The following is a 22,912-nucleotide window of genomic DNA, read 5'->3' on the forward strand; positions in this document are numbered from 1 at the left end:
TAACTCTGGGAAGCTCCTGGTTTGGGGGTGCTGCTGTGAGGGGTACTGAATGGGGAGTCCAGAGCCCTGGGTTCCATCCCTGGCTCTACAGCAGGCCCTTGAACACATCTTCCCTTCTCGGGGCTCACTGAGAGGTGGGAAGGGGAGGGCAGGGCAGGACCAGGTGTCCAGTGCTGACAAGTGTGTCTGTACCTATTTTGCAGACAAGCAAATGGAGGGAAGGAGGAGTAATGGGCAGGGTGACCTAGCCTGCTGGAATTCACAGAGCAAATAGGCAGATGGGCGGGACTCAGAGGTCAGCACCTTTGGCTCCAAATCCAGGGTGCTTCCTCCATCTCTGCTGTTCCTTTCATGTAATTTGGACCTGCTTGCATAGGAGAGTTGGTTCTGAGCCTCCCAATCAAGTCTGGGGCTACCTGGATTCCAAGCATGGCCCCACCAGGAGAGACCCTCAGAGAATCCAAAGCCCCTCCCTGTGTCACCAAGACCATGCTTCAGAGAGAGAAGACCCTGATTCCTCTCTCTCCCCAGGAAAAGGTCTAGAAGTCTGCTGGGCTGGTTTAGGCACCCAAGGTCAGGAAATGTCTGAGTTTCCTGGGAGAGGGATGGGTGTGGTGCCAGGAGTCGGGCAAGATACCTGAACGAGGGATCCTGCCAGCCCAGGCCTTGCCCTATAGTATCGTGGCCCTGGACACACCTGTAACCATGTGCTTTGTCTCTCTGCAGAAGGTGACTGGCCGTCTCATGCTGGCCGTGGGAGGGGCAGTACTCGGATCCCTGCAGTTTGGCTACAACACTGGAGTCATCAATGCCCCCCAGAAGGTAAGTGCTATACTGTCCTTGTTCTTGGCCCCATACTCACACTGCTACCTGGGTGTCACTCATGAGCATTGACTCCTGTCTGCCTCCCCAGCCAGGATTCTAGAATCTCAGGGTCCACGGAATCCTGGGGTCTTTATAGGTCATCTTGACCAATTTTCCCACACAACATGGTCATTTATTAAAATCAGAATAGCGCTTGTTGTAATGATGCTGTGTTCATAGGGCATTCTCGGACCACCAAGGGCTTTCCTGGTATTTATCTCACTTGAGACAGACAGGTAGGCAGACAGACCATCTTTCCCTCCTTATCCCACAGGTGAGGAAAATGGCCAAAGAGGAGACTCCTACCCAGGGCCACCCAGCTAGTCAGAGACAGAGTTGGTATCCAACACCTCCCCACTAGGTGGTCCCCCAGCCTGTGCTCACACCCCATCCACACTTAGTGCACTCTCTTTTAAGGCATCTGATTCCAGGTTGAAACCGCTTCGTCCCCCAGGAGACCCCGCGTCAGGTGAAGCAAAAATTCATGTCTTGCCTTAGGGAACCACATAGGTTGGAGGTCTGACTTCTTTCTCCCCACAGCACATCCCAGATCTGCCCTCACTTGTTCATTGGCATGTCAAGACTAGAAGGGATGCTGGCAGTGATCTCTAGCCCCACCAACTTGCTTTAGGGGGAAAAGGAAAAGAGAGTCTGGGCAGGAAAGGAGATTATAACCGAGTCCCTCCTGTACTGGGTATTTTGCATATATTTATGGGATGAGTGGTGATTTCCACTTTATAGACCCGGAAGAGGCCCAGGCTGATGAAATATCCACCAGGCCCAAGGTCACACAGCCAGTGAATGGTAGAGTCAGAAGCCAAGCTCTGCTGTTTCCACAGCCTCAGGCTGTCTCTGTAACCAACTGCCCTGTCATTTAAAAAATTCATACCCTCACCGAGAGGATGGAGTGAGAGTGCCTGGTCTTCCAGTCCAGGACCACGTTCACTGTCCAGAGGGGTGAGGCTAGAAAATGAGGGTGGCAGACTCCTGAGGACAGGGGGCCTGTTTGGGGGACCAGGCAGTGTGTGGAATCAGAGCTGGGCTTCTTCCAAGAGGGCAGACAGGGTGGCTGTGGGGGCCACGCCCAATGCTGGGGAGCAGGTCACCAGGAAGGCCAGGCCTGCTGAGTCATGCTCAGCTGCAGCCGTCCTGACAGAACTTTTCCAAGCTTGCCTGACATGGCGACTGTGGGCCCCGGCCTGGAACAATCCCAAGTGCTGTTTTTGCTAAGTGTTCTGCACAGCTCCTGCCAAGGTGTGTGCTTTTGAGCTGGCTCCCTTCTGAAATCCTTCTAGATGGAATTGTCTGTAAGGCAGTGGAAAGCAGAGGCAGGGAGGCGGAGCTCACCACCTTGGTTGCACATTGAGGTCCCCTGGGCATCCCCAGATTCTGGTTTAATAGTTCAGGGATGCTGTTTGGGTATTGAGTAAAAAGCTTCCGAACTGTGATGCATAGCTGAAGCTGGGAACTGGATTGAGTGATGTCTTGACAGTGGTCACAAAGTGAGTGAATGACAGAACTAGGACTCCAAGGTCAAGATGGAGAGGTGTCCAGGAACAGAACAGGGTGGGTTGACAGGAGGTCTACAGAGGAGAGAGGAAAAGATCCAGAGGAGAGAGAGCCGGCATTTAGTTAAGTGTTTAGTTTGCTGTGTCGCCAGGAGGATGGGAGGAGAGGGAAAATTGGGGAGCCAAAGGTGCTGACCTCTGAGTAAACCGGGGCTGGACTACTGTGGGCTTTGTGGGTGAGTTTGATCTGTAAAACAAGTAACCACCAGAATGGTGTGGCACAGCTAGATTGGGCACGTGGAGGAGGGACTTCAGAGGGAGAATGGTCGGGACCCATGGAAGAGGGTAGACAGGACCACATCTGCATCTCAGGAAACGGATTCAGGCTCCTGGAGTGATGGGATGGATCTGAGAATGTGAGAGCAGAACCAGGGACATTAGTGGGAAGGCTGCTGTGGCATCCTCCGGAGGAGGAATGGATGGGACTGGGTCATCAGTTCAGGCAACACAGGGTATCAGAGAGGAGCAGGCAGGGGAGCAGCCGGTAGGTGTCATGGGACGTGCAGGAATTGAGGTTCAGTGGGACACCATTGGGGAATGTGGGAGGTGCTGGGACACACAGTTCTTAGATGCAGTCTGGAGAGGAGTTGAGAGTTGGTCACTGGTGTCCAAATGGGAGTAGGAAGATCTCCCAGGGAGACTAGAATAAAAAAGAACCCAGGGTGAAACCCCTGAGAACATCCCCAGTGACAGAAGAGAGGAGCAGAAGGAGCATAAAAGGTGATATCTAAAACCCAGAGATAAGAGCCTCGAAAGGGGAAGACGTGAGGTCTTGAAGAACCAGGGTGTTTTGTGTTCACTGCTGTGCCTAGAACGGTGCCTGGGGTAGTAGTTGCCTGTGGTCAATGTGAGTAGATGAATGAAGTGAGGGAATGCTGTCAGATGCCCGGAGAAGAGACTGTGTAGCTGGAGGGATTATAAGGCTAGGATTGTTTTTCATTTCATTTTGAAACCAGTAGATGAGGAAAGGGGGAAGATCAGGAAGTGAGGTGGGGTCCTGAGGAGGCAGATGGGTTAGAGCAGGAGCTAAGGGGTTGCATTTTTCCAGAAGGGACTAAGAAAATGTGACCAAATCTAGAAAGAAGTTCTCTAATCCCTGAAGCTTCTTATCTAATCAGAAGTTGGCTAAAGGTTGGCACTGTGGTAGGCAGTGGGCAGGATAGCTGACCAGGGTGCCATAGAAGTACAGGTGACCAGCACAGAGGACCCAGCTGAGGCTGTAAACTGCATTTATGGGAGTATTTGGGGACACAGGTCCAAAGGTCACTCCATAAACCAGCCTTGAGAACATACAGAAATCTAGCGGTGTTTTCTGGCAAGCACACACGTGTTTGGAATGATTACATTTGCACTTTACAAACTTCTCACTAGAGGGTCTGGCATTTTCTGACAGGAACAGATTAGAAGTGATCATTTTAACATGTGAAGAGAGAATAGAAGGATGAAAGAGGAAGGAACAAAGCACAGCTCAGAGCCAAGGTGTAGAACAAGGCAGAGTGGCCACTGGGCCTGGTAGACCTGAAGGCACTGTCCCAGGAAGATACAGGGATTCGATTCTGCCAACTCTGTCATTCAGAAAGGCTTACCAAGTGCCCGTGCTGTGCCCCATACTGGCATAGGCAGCAGAAAGGGACACACCTGTGAAGGCACTGGGCACATTCTGGACCTCATGGCTGTCTTATGTGGTCTGAGCCGGGCCCTGTCTCTGCCCTCTGAGGATTCCCCATGCAGAGTGGTGGCACCACCCCTCGTAAAACCAGAGTACAGTCATCCTTAGGAATCCATGTGACGGGGACTGGTTCCAGGACCTCCTACAGATTCCAAAATCTTTGAATGTTCAAGTTCAAATGTACACAATGGCGTTGTATTTGCAGATAACCTACACAAATCCTCCCACATACTTTAAACCATCTCTAGGTCACTTACCCTAATACGATGTAAATGCTGTGAGTAGCATGGAGGAGTCGGATTGTTTAGGGAATGATGATATGAAAGGAAAGGTTTATACATGTTAAGTGCAAAAGCAATTTTTATTTTTCAAATATTTATGATCCTCAGTTGGTTAAACTCACAGATTCTGGGGGTTGATTATATAATTAATAGAGGGCTTCAGGGTGCTGTGAAAGCAAATAGGAGGGAATAATTGTGCTGGGGCGGGGAGGATGGGAAAAATAGGCAGGGCTGTATGAAGGATTTGCAGCCAAGTTAGACCTTGAAGGTGCATTGACTTAAAGAGAAGGAGGGCCAGAGACCAGCAAACCTGCAGAGATGCGATGGCATGAAGTGCTTGCTCCCTGATGGGGTCTTGCTCACTGGCATGGGACTTCCCTTCTGTCCAGAAACACTTTTCTTAGGAAACATCATTGGATTGGCAGCAACTCTTGACAGGAGACTCTGCCCACCAGTTGTGGGGAAGCCAGTTCTGCTGCTCATTACCAGAAGCTTCTTCTCTGCCATAAAAGAGGCCCAAAGGGCTTCCTTCTGGAAGTGGCTAATTAATCATGATACTATCTTAAATGTTTACAAAGCACCTTCCCTTCAGTTACCTCCTCCCAGCAGCCCTGTTAGGCAGGTGGGGCTGATGATCTTCTTCCTCCTGTAGTTGAGGAAACCAAGTCTAGGGGAGGGCCCAGGAGAGCAAAGGACTGAACCAAAGGTGGAAGCAGGCCTCACTGCATCCTTTCCCTGCCCTACCCTGTGAGCAAAGGTGACATCCCTGCCATGTGTCCCCTCTCCCTAAAGGAGGGGGAAGGAGGTGGAAGAGGCGAGCCCAGCCACAGAGGGAGGTCTTCCTGATCCCCCCACAGCTGATCTAAGAATTGCCTTTCCCTCCCTAGTCGCCAGCTCACCCCAGAGATGACTAATGCCCACAAAGAAACCATCAGGTCCTCACCAAGGGACAGTGTGAAGCGTGTCTGGGGGAGGCCTTCTCAGAACCCAGAGTGATGGCTGGGAGGAGCCTGATGCCCACAGATCAAACCTCCTTGTTTGACAGTGGAAGGTGAGATATGCGTAGATGTGAGATGGCCTGAGCTGAGCCCGCTTTGTGAGTGAGAGAATTGAACCAGGCTGGGGGTGAGACCTGCCTCCCAACCTGAGCCCACTGCCCCCTCAGCTTAGCTGGGTTCCAAGTTCTATATAAAGATCCAGAATTCTGGGTCTCCTTTTTCCTGCCACCTGTCACCACAACTCTTACATCCTATTTACCTAGTGTCCAACGTTGTTCTAAGTGCTTTAGAAATGGTAATTCAGTTGTTCCTTACAATAACCCCACTAAATAGTTACCATAAAAGAAAGTGGGCCACTGAGATGTTGAGCACCTAAACACACAGCTAATAAGGCAGAGCTGGGATTTGAATCCATGGAGTCTGGCTTCCGTCTGTGTTCTTGACCACTCTGGAAGTTGGGCATGATCAGAGCTGGGCACCTAAACACGGATGGACATACCTACAGCTGGCACTCAGCTGGCCTCATGTTCTCAGCTCGGAGATGAGTCAAGCCCAGTCATGTACAGACGTCTCAACAGTTTCCCATACTTAGTTGCACAATCTCTTACACCATCACACCCTGTCACAGCCCCATCATCTTAAGTCCCTCAGTCAGATTCATGACTTGTTAGCAGTTAGTAATCACCCTGTCTCCCTTTATTCCTATGCTGGGCCGCAGCAACAGGTAAATCAGACCCTCTGTGTTGAAGCTAAGCCTAGAGTGAGCACACAGAACCTTTAAGCTGTATATGGAAAAGTTGGAGCAGAGAGGGTGCTTGGCCCTAGAGCAGGGTTTCTCAACCTCAGCACTATTGCCTCTTTCTAATGGGCAATCCTTTGGTGTTGGGATGGGGGCTGTCCTGGGCACTGTTAGGATGTTTAGCAGCATCCCTGGCCTCCATCACTGTCAATAACTAGTATGACAGCCAAAGTGGACCTGGACTTGGACAGGTGTCTTCTGAAGGCGCAGAATCACCCTCATTTGAGAAGCACTGCAGTTGGGAAGGAGGGGTGGCCCTCGGGGAGGTTTTCCAGAGAAGTATCCACATTGGCCAAGAGCTGATTAAGTGTAAGCAAAAAAGGCTCAAATGAAAGCACGGAGTATTGAGGTGTCCAGGTTGTGTGGGGGAAGCTGCCGCGTCTACCAGAGGAAGGGCAGGCATATGAGTCATAGTGTGGGTGGCAGTGACACTTCATCCTGAGGGCTGAGCAGGGCTTTAGATGGGGCTGTCAAAGTGAAATTAAGGTCCTGCATTTGTGAGGAGGACCCTGGAGGCCATGGACCAATGAAAGGTCACTACAGCCAGAGCAAAGGTCTGGCCTTGATTTGGAGGCAGGCCATGTCTTGCTCTTCCAGAGAAGTAGCCTAGGTGGTCCCATCTCTGTTGTGGGTTTGGGCCCAGCTTCTAGCTTCAACTTGAGCCTCTTTCTTCCCCAGACCCTAAAGAGAGGCCCCAGGGGACCAGTTTGAGCTATCTATCTGTCCAGCCCCACCTGGAACATGTGGCTGTGAACTCCCAGCTGACTCTGGGTGTCTGAGTTACTATGGAGCCATGCGCTCTGAGCTGAGAGCTAGGGGGAGGGGAAATGCCAGGGCCAGCCTCTACTAAGAGGGAGCAAAAAGCTGGGAACAGGGGTCAAGGGACTGAACTGGACAAACTGGTCCTTTCCTCCTTCTAACCAGAGCTGACAGCCTGCTGGCTGTTTAACCCCTTCATCTCCATAGTAACAACTAGAAAAGAGGAAGGAGGATAAGAGGGAGCACTATTGGGGGTGAGGTAGAAGACCCAGCCCTCCTAGGTTAGAGGGGTATCTAGAGGAGGATGGTAAGACCAGTTGGAGGTTCTCAAATGAACCTCTTGGCAATAGTCTAGAATCCCAGATCAGGGGTCAGCAGGCAGGCCAAGTCCAGCCAGCAGCCTGTTTGTATATGGCTCATAAGTTAAGAATGGGTTCACAATTTTAAAGGGTTGGAAGAAAAACAGGGTTCATATGTGGTTCACAGACCCAACCTGATCTTTTACATGAAATGTGGCCAGTCCCTGCTCTAGATCACTTTGACGTATACAGTTTTCCTGTCCACAGACAGGAAATCCACTGCCATAGGTCTTATTCTTAGAAGCCTAGAAAACCAGGGCCTTAGCCCTCTGGGGCTACGGCCTGCTGGGATCCCCGAAGCAGGCCCCTTGTTCCCTCAGGCTCTTCCTTATCCTGTGTTATGATTAGGGTAGTTATTTGTCTCCTGGCTATACAAAAACAGAAACCCTGTCCCTCCTGCTCCTTTGTAGGTGGTGGCCTCTCTCTAAGACAGCCAAAGTGACAGCCCGTTCCACGTGCCAAATGGCACACTCCGCCTCATGCTCCTCTACGTTCACTTTCCGGACAGGGAGAGGAAGTGAGAACTTCCTCTGTAGTCAAGGCAGAAGCATGGTCCTCACCCGCGGCTGCTTGGGCCTGGTGGAGGGTGGCAGCAGGGATTCCAAAGATGCCCATAGGAATACATGGGCCTCCCTCCCCCGCCCAGGACAGCAGCTGAGTGAGAAATGGCCATTGCCTGCACACTACCCCATCCCAGGGCCCTTGGCTGCACTGAGCTGGCTGCCCCCAGCTCTCTTTGACCTTTGTGCTCAGTGAGGGGCTAGCACAGAGATCTCTCATAGCCTCTCAACAGACTAATGCCATGTCAGTCCTCTCTCAACCTGTCCAGGACCTTCCATTTCTGCCCAGCATGCATCCACTTACCCAGCTTCCGAAGCAGGGTAGAAAGGGTGTGAATGGGCTGGGAAGAGAGCAGAGGAGGAATGGAGGGCTGACTGATAATAGTTGTCCTGCAGGGCTCTGACTGCCATGCTGAAGAATAATGAATTGTGGGAAATGGGATCTGGCCTTAAGGGATGGAAGAGTCAGAAGCAGAATCCAAGTGAGACCTAGGGCAGGTGCTGTATGGGTAGAGAAATAGGACTAATCAGGAGGCAGAATCAGTAGGACCTGGGGATGGCTGGATATGGTAGCAGTAGTAGGATCAAGACTTGTGACAAGCAGGCTTGGGATGGGCACATAAGGTGAGAGCCTCTGGAGCTTGCTGGTGCTGGGTCTCGCCTCAAACATGAGCCAGGGTTGAAGAGGCTGCGCAGGGAATTGGAAGACTGCTCTGTGAGAGCCTGTTAGGGAAGTAGGCAATAGGATCTTCTTCCCCAAGGGGTACCAGACACTTCTAGGAGGGATGCTGAGGGATGACTGGAAAAGGTGACCCCAGAACTTTTACCCATGTAGAAGTCTTGTGATTCTCCAGGTATCCCCTGCCTTTCCTGGCCAACTGTCAGCTTGGAGCCCCATATGGCTCCCCACAGGAGGAGGGGACACAAGCCTTCAAACCAGCAGCAGGAATGGAAACCCAGGGCAGCTACTTTCTAGAAATGTCAAGTTCCACATTCAGAGGCAGAAGCCTCCTGCCCAGCCTCAGCCTGGCCACGAAGTACTGCTGGTTTGGGGTTGAGAAGATGAGTCAGGGGGCAAGATTGAAGTAAATGAAGCAGGTTGCTCCCCCTTGCTTATTCCAGTAAAGTGGTCTGAGCAGCAGAGGGCCTGGTGAGTGTGGAGGAGCTAGCTTGGGATAAGGTTTGATACCTCTGACTGTTAAGGAGACTTAACCTAGGATGGGGGCTCTGGGAACACCTCTTTACCTGTGGTCCTCTTACCTGCTGCCTCACCACCTCAAGTAGAGAGTTCGAGATCTCAGTGTCACATCCTTTAGCTCAGGTAGATATAGTTAAGTCCTTACTCGGTACTTAGTTAATCTTTTCTTGTACTGGGGATTGAGCCCAAGGTGCACTCTACCACTAAACTACATCCCCAGTTCTATTTTGAGGTCTCCCTAAGTTGCAGAGACTGGCCTCAAACTTGTGATCCTCCTGCCTCAGTTTATCAAATTGCTGGGATTATAGATGTGTACCACAGTACCTGACCTTATTTACTTTCTTTGCACATAATTCAATTTCCATTAGCTGATTTCTTGGCAAATTTTAGAATGAGTGTAGAAAATTGTGTGAGACCAGCCTGTGAAACAGGGGTGGAAGAAGACCCTGAGACCTTTGGATTGCAGAAATGAAAAGCCTTCAGGCAGGGACAAACATCTCTCCTTGTGCCTGAGAGAGACCCAAGGACACCACTGTGCTTGAACCCAGCTGGTAGGTCTGGTTATTCAGTGAGAGTGACAGAAGGGAGAAAGACTTCCAATCTGATGGTAGGTCAGGAAAGTTTGGGTCCACGGAGGGGCGAGCGTAATTTATCTGTATAGTTCCCTTATCTAGAACAGCTTGTTCTCTGCAAATTCTGATATTAAATGGAGCATTACTGTTCCCAGCTAGTCCCTTGAAAAACACAAGCACTTTGTGTTTTGTTAAAATCTGTCTTGTCTCTGCCCCCCAGCAGAATCAAGGGCTTCTAGGAGAAGAACCTAAGACCCTCTATTCATTGATTCCTGTATTCACCTACAGGTATCCCTGACATTGGCTCTTGGTCCCTGTACTCAGGGAGGACAAAGTCCTGGGAGTCGAGGAAATCTTGGAGTTGAATCTCAAAGACAGGAGTAGCATCCAAAGGGAAGGGCGGAGAAATCAAACGAAGAGCGAAGGTGTGGCCTGTGCTTTGAGAGTAGAGTAAAGGGCAGAGGACAGTAGGCAGGGAGGCTGGATTGACCCCTAGCAGGAGACTTGATTCCAAATTGTGGCATAAAGGCTTAGTAAGGCTTTGTGGGAGGTCTGCACGGCTTGGGGCAGTACCAGTGTGTGGTAGGATGACTTTAGGGGTGATAGTGCCAGGCTTTGTGAGAGGACTGTAAGTGCATTTCACTATTTCCCTATAATACTGTGAAGTAGGTATAGTCATGTACCACATAATGATGTTTTGGTCAGTGATAGGCTACATATACAATGGTGGTCCCATAAGATTATAATGGAGCTGAAGAATTGGTGGTGGTGCTATAAACAACCTATCAAGTAGTAAAAAAGCACAGCACGTACAATTAAGTATAGTATGTAATACTGTGTTATGATGATGATAGTAAATGACTATGTTACTGGTTTATGTGTTTATTCTATTTTCTATTGTTATTTTAGAGAGTACTCCCTCTACTTATTAAAAAAATGTTTGCTGTGACGCTGGCAGCAACCTCCTGCATCACATGTCCACCATGCCTCTGTTGTAGCAAGAGGCCACATCTAGTGGTGGGCCTGCACCATCTATAAGCTTGCATTAAGTGCACTCTGTGATGTTTGCACAGCAATGAAGTTGTCTAATGACACATTCTCAGAATGTATCCCTGTTGTTAAGTGATGTGTGATTGAATTGCTAACATCTGCAGTTTAGAGATGAGACAATTGGAACTCAGATGAAATAACTTGCCCACGGTCATATTGGAAATAAAGACTGGAGCTGAGATCTGAATTTGGTTGTGTTCCGATTCAGAGCCCATGTTTCTAATCACTGCACTGTCTGGCTTCCCTGGAACAGATAAGTAGATCCTCAGGACTTCTCTCCCCTCCCAGTTATGCCAACCCCCTGGAGCCTAGCCTCTACTGAATGACTCTAGACTTGACAAGTCCTGGCAGCAGTGCAGGGATGAAGATGGTTAGTGAGCATTCCAGGGCTCTCTCCATTTCCCCTTTGGCAAGAGTAGCTACCCACCACCTCCTCTTCCTCTGTGGCTTGAGAGGGATAGGGAGGACCACAAGCAGGGATGACAGAAAAGAAGGGTCTGCGGTACACAGCTGGGGAGGATGTCAGGCTAGGTTAACTTGAGACTGAATGTGAGCCACAAGCTGCAAGGGAAGGAGGGGCATGCAGGTTTGTGACAGGTTAAAGCTAGGAATCCTCAGATTAAATGAGCTTAAGTGTATATGTTATGGGCTGTGTGCACAGGAAGCTGTCGCTTATTAGTTGGGCCTGAGCCTGGCTACATGTGCACTAGATGTGGGTCGGTGTTGCCTGAGAGCATGGTGATAGTGCTCAGAACTAGGGCTGCCTGTGCCAGCCACATCTACTCTGCCAGGGGTGGGGATAGGGCTTGTGGGCAGGCCTGTACAAGGACAGGTGTCTCCAGTTCCTGGAACCGTTTCCCTGTCTGTATCCTTTCCCTAAACCTCCCAGCGGAGCACCTGGAGAGGGGAAGAGGCCATGGGTTCTTTAGGCTAGCGCTCACAGTCCAGTCCCAAAGGAGTTGGACTTGGAAGGCAGAATGTGACAGTGTCAGTTTTGTGAGCACATCTGAAGAGTGATATAAGTTGGTCATGCCAGGCCCTAAATGCAAATTCAGTGAGCCTGCACTTCCCACAGGGCCACCAGAATGGCAGAACCTGTCTGTCTAGCTGTGCTTCCTCCCTAGCAGGAGGTTGGGGAGAGGCCCCAGGGCAGGAGCTGGGGCCCTAGGGCACCAAGAGCAGAAGAGAAGAGACATGTGAGAAGAAGCATTTTCTCCCTGTGTGTCTCTGCTCTGTGCCTGAACTTGCACCACTATCACTTGCCATCATCCTCAGCAAGTCATGTTGAACATGTGAAACCACAGGGCACTGGGAACCACGCCTTAGAGGAAGGGTGAGAGCTGGCTCTCAGAGATGGAATCCAGCCCATGTTTCTTGCCTAAGGAAACTGAGCCCCTCCCAAACCCCCAAAAGAAGGGACTTGGTTCAAGAACATGCAGTAAGTTTGCAACAAAACTAGGCCCTGGTCCTTTCAGCATTCTGTCGTAAAATGGAGTTCTCCGAGCTAGGGGAGTGTGGGCCCTGGCCTCACCCACCCACCGAAGCTGCTTCTTCTCTCCTGCAGGTGATCGAGGAGTTCTACAACCAGACATGGATCCACCGCTATGGGGAACCCATCTTGCCCACCACACTTACCACACTCTGGTCCCTCTCGGTGGCCATCTTCTCTGTTGGAGGCATGATTGGCTCCTTCTCTGTGGGCCTCTTTGTTAACCGCTTTGGCCGGTGAGTAAGAGGGTCCTGGCCCTGCTTTTGGGGAGCCCATATCTTCCTGTCCAGGGAGTCCTAGCAGGAAGGGGTGGGGGGAGACTTCTCTGCCTGTTCTAGGGTTTTACCTATGGCCCAGCCCTTGGGGTGTCAGGGAATCCAGGGACCCACCTGACCTGTGACCCCACCCCCAGGAGGAACTCGATGCTGATGATGAACCTTCTGGCCTTTGTGTCTGCTGTGCTCATGGGCTTCTCGAAACTGGGCAAGTCCTTTGAGATGCTTATCTTGGGCCGCTTCATCATCGGTGTGTATTGTGGCCTGACCACAGGCTTTGTGCCCATGTACGTGGGGGAGGTGTCACCCACAGCTCTTCGTGGGGCCCTGGGCACCCTGCACCAGCTGGGCATCGTTGTTGGCATCCTCATTGCTCAGGTAAGTCAGGGCCGGGTCTGCCTGCCTAGCACTGCCCCCATCCATGGCTTTAGTGATCCTCAGGTCTGAGTCCAGCCAGGCTTCAACTAGACCTCCACCCAGCCTTCTAGAGCCCTGCGAAGGACAACCTCATGGTACACAGTTCCCAGAGAACACACTGCCACTTGCAAACCTCCCATGGGCCTTCCTAACCAAGGAGCATTCCCTCCGGCTTCTCATTCTTCTCACTCAGCCTCCAACCACAGGGGACCCCACTGTTTGTTTAACATGTGGGATCTCTCATGCCTCCAAGCTGGCAGGCCCTTGTGCATACTGTACCTCTCATCAAAAAGCTTCTCTGTCCATCCCCAGAGTCTGCCCATGAGAGAGTAGCACCCCCCATACTTTATGCCAGACACATTTGTAGCATTGTCATTTGTCCTCCCAGTAATGTGGTATTGGGTCCTACTTTCCCCACCTTACAAATGAGGAAATTAATGTTCAGTGGAGGTCAGGCCTCATATTAGTGGCAGAGCCTCCATAACTGGAGCTCTTTCCTTAAAGCAGTGGCTGATACCAAGCAGGGAAGGCCACTGTGGTGGGTTGGTATGGGAATAGGGGCCAGGACAGGGGCGCTCACAGCCCCGGCTTCCCCCAGGTGTTCGGCCTGGACTCCATCTTGGGCAACGAGGAACTGTGGCCCTTACTGCTGAGCATCATCTTCATCCCAGCCCTGATGCAGTGCATCCTGCTGCCCTTCTGCCCCGAGAGCCCCCGCTTCCTGCTCATCAACCGCAACGAGGAGAATCGGGCCAAGAGTGGTACGGGCCGGGCCCTGCCCTCCTCCCTGCCCCATGAGCCCTAGCCTTTGCCCCCATTCTGAGCCACCCCACCTTCTCTCGTCCCACTAGTGCTGAAGAAGCTGCGCGGAACAGCTGATGTGACCCGTGACCTGCAGGAGATGAAGGAGGAGAGTCGGCAGATGATGCGGGAGAAGAAGGTCACCATCCTGGAGTTGTTCCGCTCTCCCGCCTACCGCCAGCCCATCCTCATTGCCGTGGTGCTGCAGCTGTCCCAGCAGCTGTCGGGCATCAATGCTGTGAGTACCCCCACCCACCCCTTCCTGTGGCTCCAGCCAAGCCCCAGGCTCAAGTGTGTGCTATGAATTAAGTCAAACAAAATAATAAGCAAGCATCTGCCCAAGAAGCTTCCCTTTAGAGCCAAAAACCTTAAAGTTACTGGTGCAGTGTCCTCTGAGCAGTAGTATTTGTCCCCTTCATTCCTTACTCACCCTTTACCTGCATCTACTGGTACAGAGGCAAGGGAAGGGCCACAGCACCTAGCCCAAAAAAACCAACAATCTCTCTGCCTGGCAGGTGTTCTACTACTCTACAAGCATCTTCGAGAAGGCAGGAGTGCAGCAGCCTGTGTATGCCACCATCGGCTCCGGCATTGTCAATACAGCCTTCACTGTCGTATCGGTGAGTCTTTGCTTGTTGCTGGTCTGCAGCCAGGGTACAGCTCAGAGCCTCAGGGGCCCATGATAGAACTGACAGCATTTGCTGGGAGCCAGGCATATGTCATGTGCTCCCTAAGCGTTCTCTCATTTCATCCTCAACATCTTGTGAGGTTCATTACTGATAAGCTGACATGGATGCTCTCCAAAGGTCACAGCCAGGATGCTCAGCTGTCTGGTCACTAGGGCCACCTTGTACTGCTATTGGGCTCCAGAGTTACCTCTTTGCCCTCACCCTCTTATCTGGTCCCAAATAGAGCCCTAGGAAGGAGGAGGTGCTGTCTCCCCCAGCCCTCTCCCCACCCCCGGGTCTGTGCAGTGCCATGTAGCTTTCCCCACTATTGACTAAATTCTGGGTGGTGAGCTGTGAGAGACACCAGGCAAGGGTGACACTCTCTCTCTGCCCACAGCTGTTTGTGGTGGAGCGAGCTGGCCGGCGGACCCTGCACCTCATAGGCCTGGCTGGCATGGCAGGCTGTGCTGTGCTCATGACCATCGCCCTGGCCCTGCTGGTAAGTGGCCATATTCTGTAGGGTAAAGTGGCTGGGGATATGGGAAATCCATCTGGGCTTAGATCCCAAAGTGCCTGTGTCAGCCCCAGCCTGACAGGCTACGTGGGACTAAACTCTCCCTGGTTCTGCTCCCTGGGCCAGGGCCTGATCTTCTGGCTCTTGAGGTTGTCTCCTTTTATCCCACTCACATCGGGTCTTGAACTTTCTTCTCCTTGCTTGAGTTTCTCAACACAGCACCTCTGGCCTCAGACCCCAAGCTCTCATCTCCCCAGAGAAATGCCTTGCCTGCCCCATATTGAACCTTTCAAAGCTTTCACATGTAGACTCAATTCATCTTCACAAATACCCCAAAAATATTACCCTCCCCACCACAGAGATGTAGAAACATACCTGTCTCGCACAGTTCACACTACTCAGAGATGCAGTTCAGCCATTACAGGTTGAGTACCCCTTATCTGAAATGTCCATACCAGAAGTGTTCTGGATTTCAGATATTTTTGGATTTTTGAATATGTACATATACAGATTGAGCTGTCTTAGGGATGGAAACATGAAACTCATTTTTCATATGCATCTTATAGTCAACTTTATACAATACTTTGAGTGTGCTTACATTTTGACTATGATTAGTCACTATATGAGGTCAGGTGTAGAATTTTCCATTTGTGATATCATGTCAGCAGTGCTCAAAAATATTGATTTGGAGCACTTTGAATTTCAGGTTTCAGATTAGGGATGCTCAACCTGTATTCCCACTTCATTGGGTAAGGAAATCTAAGTCCCATGTCAGATCAATGATGAAACTAGGCATCCACCTCAGGTGTGCAGGCCCCAAGCCTGAGACTAACCTCTGTGATTACCTATACCAGGCACTCACATGCACAAACACTCATTTGTCAACCCCTGTGCATTACACTCGTACAGCTAAACTTGGGGAAATCTGATGATTGTTGAGGGGATGATGAACAACAGATCTAAGATCTGAACAAAAGTCTTTTAATTTTTCAATCATGACCTCCTAAAAAAGAATGATTATATGCAGCATTATAACGTTTACAAACCAAGACCCAACACAGGGTACCCATGTCATATGGTATATCCAGAATCAGCACCCCAAGTCTCCTGCCTTCCAGCCCGGAGCTGGGGCCCTTGGAGCTGATTTCCTCTAAGGAGTCATTACAACCCAGTCTAACCTCTCCACCACCACTCCCATTCCCCAACTTCCTCAACAGGAGCAGCTGCCCTGGATGTCCTATCTGAGCATCGTGGCCATTTTTGGCTTTGTGGCCTTCTTTGAAGTGGGCCCTGGCCCGATCCCATGGTTCATCGTGGCTGAACTCTTCAGCCAGGGTCCACGCCCAGCTGCATTTGCCGTCGCTGGCTTCTCCAATTGGACCTCAAATTTCATTGTGGGCATGTGCTTCCAGTACGTGGAGGTAAGAACCCCCACTGCTCAATCCTCATCATTTTATCACCTACATGTATGACCTCACGTGCAAAGTGCTCTCTCAATATTTTAATCAGGAATCATGCTGAGAAAGAAACTTGGGCTCAGAAGTCCAGGTTACCTGGCTATGAACAATTCTAGGTTCTTTCCTTAGCATTGAATCATATTCATAGAGCCTGTCCCATGCCAGGTATAAGCAATCTCATTTAATTATTACAGCATTCCTGAGTGGTACATATGGATATGTTTCCTTTATCAGATCAGAAACCTAGAGGTAAAGTGACTTATCCAAAGTCCTGCAGCCAGGAATATGGGGTCATGACTTCTAACATGTCTGTATATCTTCCAGCAACTGTGTGGTCCCTACGTCTTCATCATCTTCACTGTGCTCCTGATTCTGTTCTTCATCTTCACCTACTTCAAAGTTCCCGAGACTAAAGGCCGGACCTTCGATGAGATTGCCTCTGGCTTCCGACAGGGGGGAGCCAGCCAAAGTGACAAGACACCTGAGGAGCTGTTCCACCCTCTAGGGGCTGATTCCCAAGTGTGAGGTGCTCTACGCCCCCAGCCCGGCCTGTTCCCAACAGCCCCAAGAATCTCTCTGGAGCACAGATAACTGGACAAGACTTCAAAACTGACAGATCTCAGTCAAGCCGGGTCTGGGGCTCCTTTCTTCAGCCAGCAACGATGTCCAGCAGAATATTCAGGACTTTAATGGCTCCAGGATTTTAACGAAAGCAAGACTGTTGCTTAAATCTATTCAGACAAGCAACAGGTTTTATAATTTTTTTTATTACTGATTTTGTTATTATTTTTTTATCAGCCAGAGTCTTTTGTCCCCACACCCCAGGCTTCACCCTGAGTGGTTCAGTGCCTGAGGGTAGGGGCCAAGCCCTGTCCAGACACTTGCCTTTTTCACCAAGCTAATCTGTAGGGCTGGACCTATGATCAAGGACACACTAATTGAACTATGAACTATGAGGCTTCAACCCCAGGAGGTGGTTGTGGCCACCTCTTTCTGCAGACCTGGATCTCTCCACCTTAGGGATCGGGCTCCATTTTAGGATTTGCCTATTCCCATCTCTTCCTACCCAACCACTCAAATTAATCTTTCCTTGCCTGAGACCAGTTGGGAGCACTGGAGTGCAGGGAGGAGAGGGGAAGGCCAAACTGGGCTGCCAGGTTCTAGTCTCCTGTGCACTGAGGGCCAGATGATGACCATGAAAGAAGGGCCATGGGAGGCCGAAAACTCACTGCTGAAGAAAACATGGACACTCCTGCCCTGCTGTGTATAGATGGAAGATATTTATATATTTTTTTTGGTTGTCAATATTAAATACAGACACTAAGTTATAGTATATCTGGACAAACCAACTTGTAAATACACCAACACACTCCTTCTGTAACTTACCTAAACAGATATAAATGGCTGGTTTTTAGAAACATGGTTTTGAAATGCTTGTGGATTGAGGATAGGGATGTTTGGATGGGAATGAGAGAAACAAGCAAAGTTGCAACCACTGCAGTGGCTTGGGACTTTGGCTCAGGATCCCATCCCTTCCAAGCACCTCTGGGCAATGTGGCCTTTAATTGCTCAAAAATCTGTATGACCTCTTTTATTACCCAAAGAAAATACAATTTCTTTATCTTGGTATTCAAGGTATTCCCATCATATATTTGATAGCTGGAGTTCAAATAATAATAGCTCTGTGCCAACCATGATGCTCAGGCTTGATATGAATTATCTTAAATGTGAAGTAAGGTGCCTAAATCTTCATGTGATGGGCTCACAGAAGTTATGTGCCTTAAGTTGAATAGCAAATGTGTTTAAAACCCTTGCTTTTAACAATCACACTTCAGAACCCCTTCCCCATGCCCCACCTTCAAACAATGTATACTACTGCCTCCTCTAAAGACTTCTGACCCTCCTCTTTCACCCCTGAATTTTAAGAGCATTCATCTGTTCCTTTCCTGTTGCCACTGTGCCCTTCCACCCTTTATCACAAATCCAAGTTTCTTCCACCTGTCCTGGAAAGAAGCACTGACTGGGTTTCTCTGGTCTGCAGAATTATTCAAAAGACATTCAAAATAGCTGAAATAAAACACAAAGGACATTTGTCTCTAGAGACTCGGTGACAAGATCTGAGGATAATTCTCCTTCATAAATGCACATGGGCAAAACTATAAACACTCTGCTATGACGACTTTTTAAGGAGTGGGTGAGAAGGAAAAACAGGTACTTGGTAAATGGAAGTGTCTATCACCTAAAGAAAATGTATGAGGACTTTCCATCCCCATCTCACAAATGAGGAACAAGGCTGAGAAAGGGTGTGCCTTGCTAGAGCCTGGGGGAAGGTGGTTAACCGATGAAGAGGCTGGGGCTGGGGCGACAGGAAGCTTTATCCTGTGTCCCCAAGCCCCAGAGGGACAGTGCAAGCGAGACAAGGAACCAGGCTACCAGGGTTCTTAATCCTTCCGCGCAACTCACCCGGCTGTTCCCGCCGGATCTAAAGGGATGTGGGCACCGGCGGGAGGAGGGCGGCAGGGAGTAAATACCGTAAAACAGTTGGCGCTAGGGGCTCGCCCCGCTCCCTTCGCGTCCGTGGACCTCGAAGGTCAGTAGAATCAGGCCTTCCCAGTCCCAGGGATCCAGACCTGGGTGTGAAAAGATGCGAAAATCCCCTCCCCAGTTCCCTTCTGCAAGAGACCGCAATCAACGCTCCAGAGCGCCGCGATTCCTCAAAGCGAGGCGACGCGCAGGCGCAGAGGCCCAGAATGCTCCGGGAGGTGTCGCTTCCGCAACCCGACGCCCTCCCTCAGGGGACTGCAAATCTGCCCCGGTGTGTGAACAAGGTGGGGCCAGGGTCCACCTTCCCCAAACCCCGGGGCGTTGCTCGCTGCCGGACCTTCTCCCTTAGCCTATTCCCGTCAACTCGCCTAGGGGCGGGGCCAAGAGGAGTCTCCACCAATCGGAGTCGCGGTGGGGCGGTGAGCGGCGGGCTCGCGGGCGCGTCTGCTGCAGACTAGCCCAGCCTAAGCAGGGCTTCTGGAGGTGCGCGGTTTACTCTGGCAGGGAGGGACGTGGCTATTTAGCGCCGCCAGTCCTGGGGAGTGGCGCTCACATGGATACCTGTCATGCATCAGGTGACTTCTAGAGGGTCAATAGGTAACGGAGCTGCTCCCTGATCCCCTTTCTTTCCCCACCGGTCCTTAGTTTCGTTTGATGTTTTAATCTGAGATCCTAGACTCCAAGTGTCCTCTCCTCGGCGTCCTGTATCCCCTGCATCAAAGCCCTTTCCTCAAAGTATAGGATTTGTTTCCAACACAGAATCTGGTCGAGATTGTTGAATGAATGGACTAGAGATTTAAAAGAACTTTCATAATCTTAGTCCTTCCAGCGCTGTTTTAGGCAGAAAACCCAATTGAGAAGGTGTATTTACTAATAAAGAATATTTATCCTCTTTTTTCAAAACTGCATTCTAAATGACTTCTTTCGCGTTCTGTGATTTTTATTTCTTAAATTCCCTACAAATCTGACACCTATGGCTATTGAGATACTGGCCATAGTGTGGACCATTCATCCTCTTTTTCAGGATCACCACAACAGCCTCTACTCTTCTCTCTGCTTCCTCTTTCCCCTCATTCTCCACATTACAGTTTTAGTGATCTTTCTAAAATGAAAATTAGTTATGTCTCTCTTCTACTTATACACCTTTCTGGGTCCCCATTTCCCTCACGACGTCCAACTTTCTGAATCTGGGAACTCCAGGCCACTCATAATCCATCTCTCACGACTGCCCCCTCTCCACTCCCATATCCTCCAGCCATCAGCCATTGTAGCCTCTGACCTCCACATTCTCCATTCCCACTGGGTCTTTAAGATCCCCTCTGTACATGTTGCCCTCCCATTACTACTGTTTTCCACCAGGTGATCACACCTAGTCACGGCCCAAGGAATGATCCGCTGGAGAAATTACCAGTTGGGGACCTGGCTCATCCATTAATTGGCACATTGCTGCCAACTAGTGGTTCTTGGGTGAACTCTTAAGTCAGGGCAGGATTTAACATCAACCTTTCAGGTGTCAGTGAGAATAGACTATGAGATTAGTGCAACAAATATATATTTTTTGGTACTCCATATATTTCCTTGGCACTCCAAGTGACTTTACCAAAGCAGTATTCTTTTTTAAAATATTTTTTTTAGTTGTTGATGTACCTTTTTTATTTATTTACATGTGGTGCTGAGGATCAAACCCAGTGCCTCACACTAAGTAAGTGCTCTGCCCCTGAGCCACAACCCCAGCCCCATAAAGCAGTATTTTTATCATAATACTCTATTGCTTAATGTTCAACACTGTCTCATGATAAAGCCCAAATTCTTCAATTATATTCTGGCCCTTATAGACCTTGTCTCCCAATGTGCTCCTTCAACACCCTAAGCTCCAGCCAAGCAGATTATTTAGTATTTCCCAGACAGCTCTTCCCTCTAACTGTATTACCCTAAATCTTTATGTTCAAGTTCCTCTCTCCTTGTTTTCCTTTGTTCTGTCCATAGGTTGTCTGGTCTCAAGAGACCAAATTAAAAATCATTTTCTCTTTGAAATATTATTTCCTTCAATTGTTACTTAACTGAGTACATACTTTTTGCCTGGCATTCAGTGTTACTTAGTGTCTTTGAAACAACATGACTTCTAGAGTCAAACAGCTGATTTCAGCTTCCTGCTGTGCTAGCTGAATAACTTTGGGCAAGTCACTTCACTTTTTCGATCTTCAGTTTTCTCATCTGTTGTGATATGAAGGTGAAATAAGCTATGTGTAATGCAGCTGGAGTTACCGTAATCCCCCTTCCTCATGTTTCAGGAAGTCTAGTACTCACCACAACAGTTTCTATAAATTCCCAGGATTCTCTCCCATTTTTAAGGTCTCCTCCAGCTTTGATGGTTGGTATCCCCTAAAACCACCTTCTGCAGGGGTTCCCAGTGCAAGCTGTTTCCTGTCATAAAACTGAAATATTTTCCTTAGTTTCATTTCATGTGTTTAAGCATCTACCTGGTGCCAGGGATGCAGCAGTAAGAAAAAAAATCATATTTATTCTGTTAAAAAAATATAATAAAGAGTCAAATGGTGATTTGTGTTAGAGGAGTAATTTAGGAGAAGATGATGATTGTGAGGGCCATGAGGGGGTTATGGGTCAGTTTTATATGAAATCACTTGAAGACCCTCCCTAAGGGAGTGATATTTGGGCAAAGACCTGAAAGAAGTACAACATACATATATCTTAGGGCAAAACTTCTAGTAAGTTCACAGGTGCTGAGACAGAACTTCGTTTGGTGTATTGGCGGAAAAGCAAGGAGGCCAGGCACCTGGACCAGGGTGATGTGTAGATGAGGTGAGAGAGGCTCTATGTAAAGCCTCAGAGATCACATGAGAATTTTGTTTTATATTTCAATGCCGATGAGAAGTCACTGGAGAATATTGGTCAGAGTAGTGACACAATCTGATTTACATTTTTAAAGGTTCATCCAGATGCTATAAACTGTAAGGGAGCAAAAGCAGAAATGGGAATACTAGTCTCAAGCAGTTGCTGTTGTCCAGGTGACAGACAATGGTGGCTTGTCTCAGGTAACAGCAACAAGTAAACGTATGTGGTCAGAGTGAGGATGTATGTCAATGTTTCAGCCAACAGGATTTGCTGATGAGATCAACTATGAGGTTTGAGAAAAAATAAATAATGGCTGGATTACCTGAATGAATGGTGGTGGGGCTAACTGGGATTAGGAGCCTTGAGGAAGTTAGAATCAAGAGTCAGGTTTTGGAAAAATAAAAAAGGTTTTGGATGTGTTGAGTTGAAGCCTATCAGATTTTCAAGTAAAGACATCAAGTAAGCCATTGAATATCCTAGTCTGAGACTCACAAAAACCTTTATGAAAAGTTTGAGGGAGAAAGGATTCAAATCACAGCAACATAACCTAAAATTGATTTTTAGTCACCTCAGTCCCTTGGCCTCTTCCCCACCTCAGGCCTTGGCTGCATCCAGTTTGTCCCATTCCCTACCTAGTTATTAAAGGCCTTGGCTGATGCTTTGCAATGATAGCTGGTCAGGTAAGGACCTGTCCATTTAAATTCCTAAGCTGTCCTTTACCCAGTGTTTTTCAAGGAGCAAAGGAATAGCAATTCTCCCCTAACTAAAATTTGCAATCTCTTGCAAAAGTTATCCCAGACATGTTTGCATTAAGCAGCAGGTGAGGCAAGAATCTAAGGGTATTTATTAAATGATAGTGGATTTCTTTCCTTCTTGGATTTACTGTTTTTGTCCCATTCTTGTTCTAATAGACTGGCCTCCATGCCTCATAGAAAAAAGGCTTGATTTTGATTTAAGGCTCAAGAGGAGAGTGGTGGTGGTGACCCTAACTTAAGATATCTTAGGTTTTATCTTCCTTCACTGTCTCAAAACAGATTCTTTATCTCTCTTTCTCCTAGAGTAGTTATCTTCAAACATTTTGCCCACATATTCTCTACAAAGAATTTTGGGAAACTGTACCTCTGCACATTTTTAGGTTGATATTAAAATTTTTTCATCCTAAATTCAAACATTTACCAGGAATTTAATTTCTGGTACATGATATTGTCATTTTTAAA

General features: G+C 49.0%; 1 protein-coding gene across 1 annotated transcript in view; it reads left to right on the forward strand.

Annotated features, from left to right (window-relative positions):
* Positions 1-17,716, forward strand: part of Slc2a1 (solute carrier family 2 member 1) — a 29,959-nt gene extending 12,243 nt beyond the window's left edge. Inside the window, exons 2-10 of the mRNA XM_076862874.1 lie at positions 727-822; positions 12,242-12,402; positions 12,579-12,819; positions 13,457-13,619; positions 13,710-13,897; positions 14,175-14,279; positions 14,725-14,826; positions 16,059-16,262; positions 16,623-17,716. Coding sequence (XP_076718989.1) covers positions 727-822; positions 12,242-12,402; positions 12,579-12,819; positions 13,457-13,619; positions 13,710-13,897; positions 14,175-14,279; positions 14,725-14,826; positions 16,059-16,262; positions 16,623-16,823 — 1,461 coding nt within the window. The 3' untranslated portion in view covers positions 16,824-17,716. The remainder of the gene's footprint in view (positions 1-726; positions 823-12,241; positions 12,403-12,578; positions 12,820-13,456; positions 13,620-13,709; positions 13,898-14,174; positions 14,280-14,724; positions 14,827-16,058; positions 16,263-16,622) is intronic.
* Positions 17,717-22,912: the final 5,196 nt, after the last annotated feature.

The sequence above is a fragment of the Callospermophilus lateralis genome, chromosome 7 (genome assembly GCF_048772815.1).
Source record: "Callospermophilus lateralis isolate mCalLat2 chromosome 7, mCalLat2.hap1, whole genome shotgun sequence".
In the NCBI taxonomy this organism is placed as follows: domain Eukaryota; kingdom Metazoa; phylum Chordata; class Mammalia; order Rodentia; family Sciuridae; genus Callospermophilus; species Callospermophilus lateralis.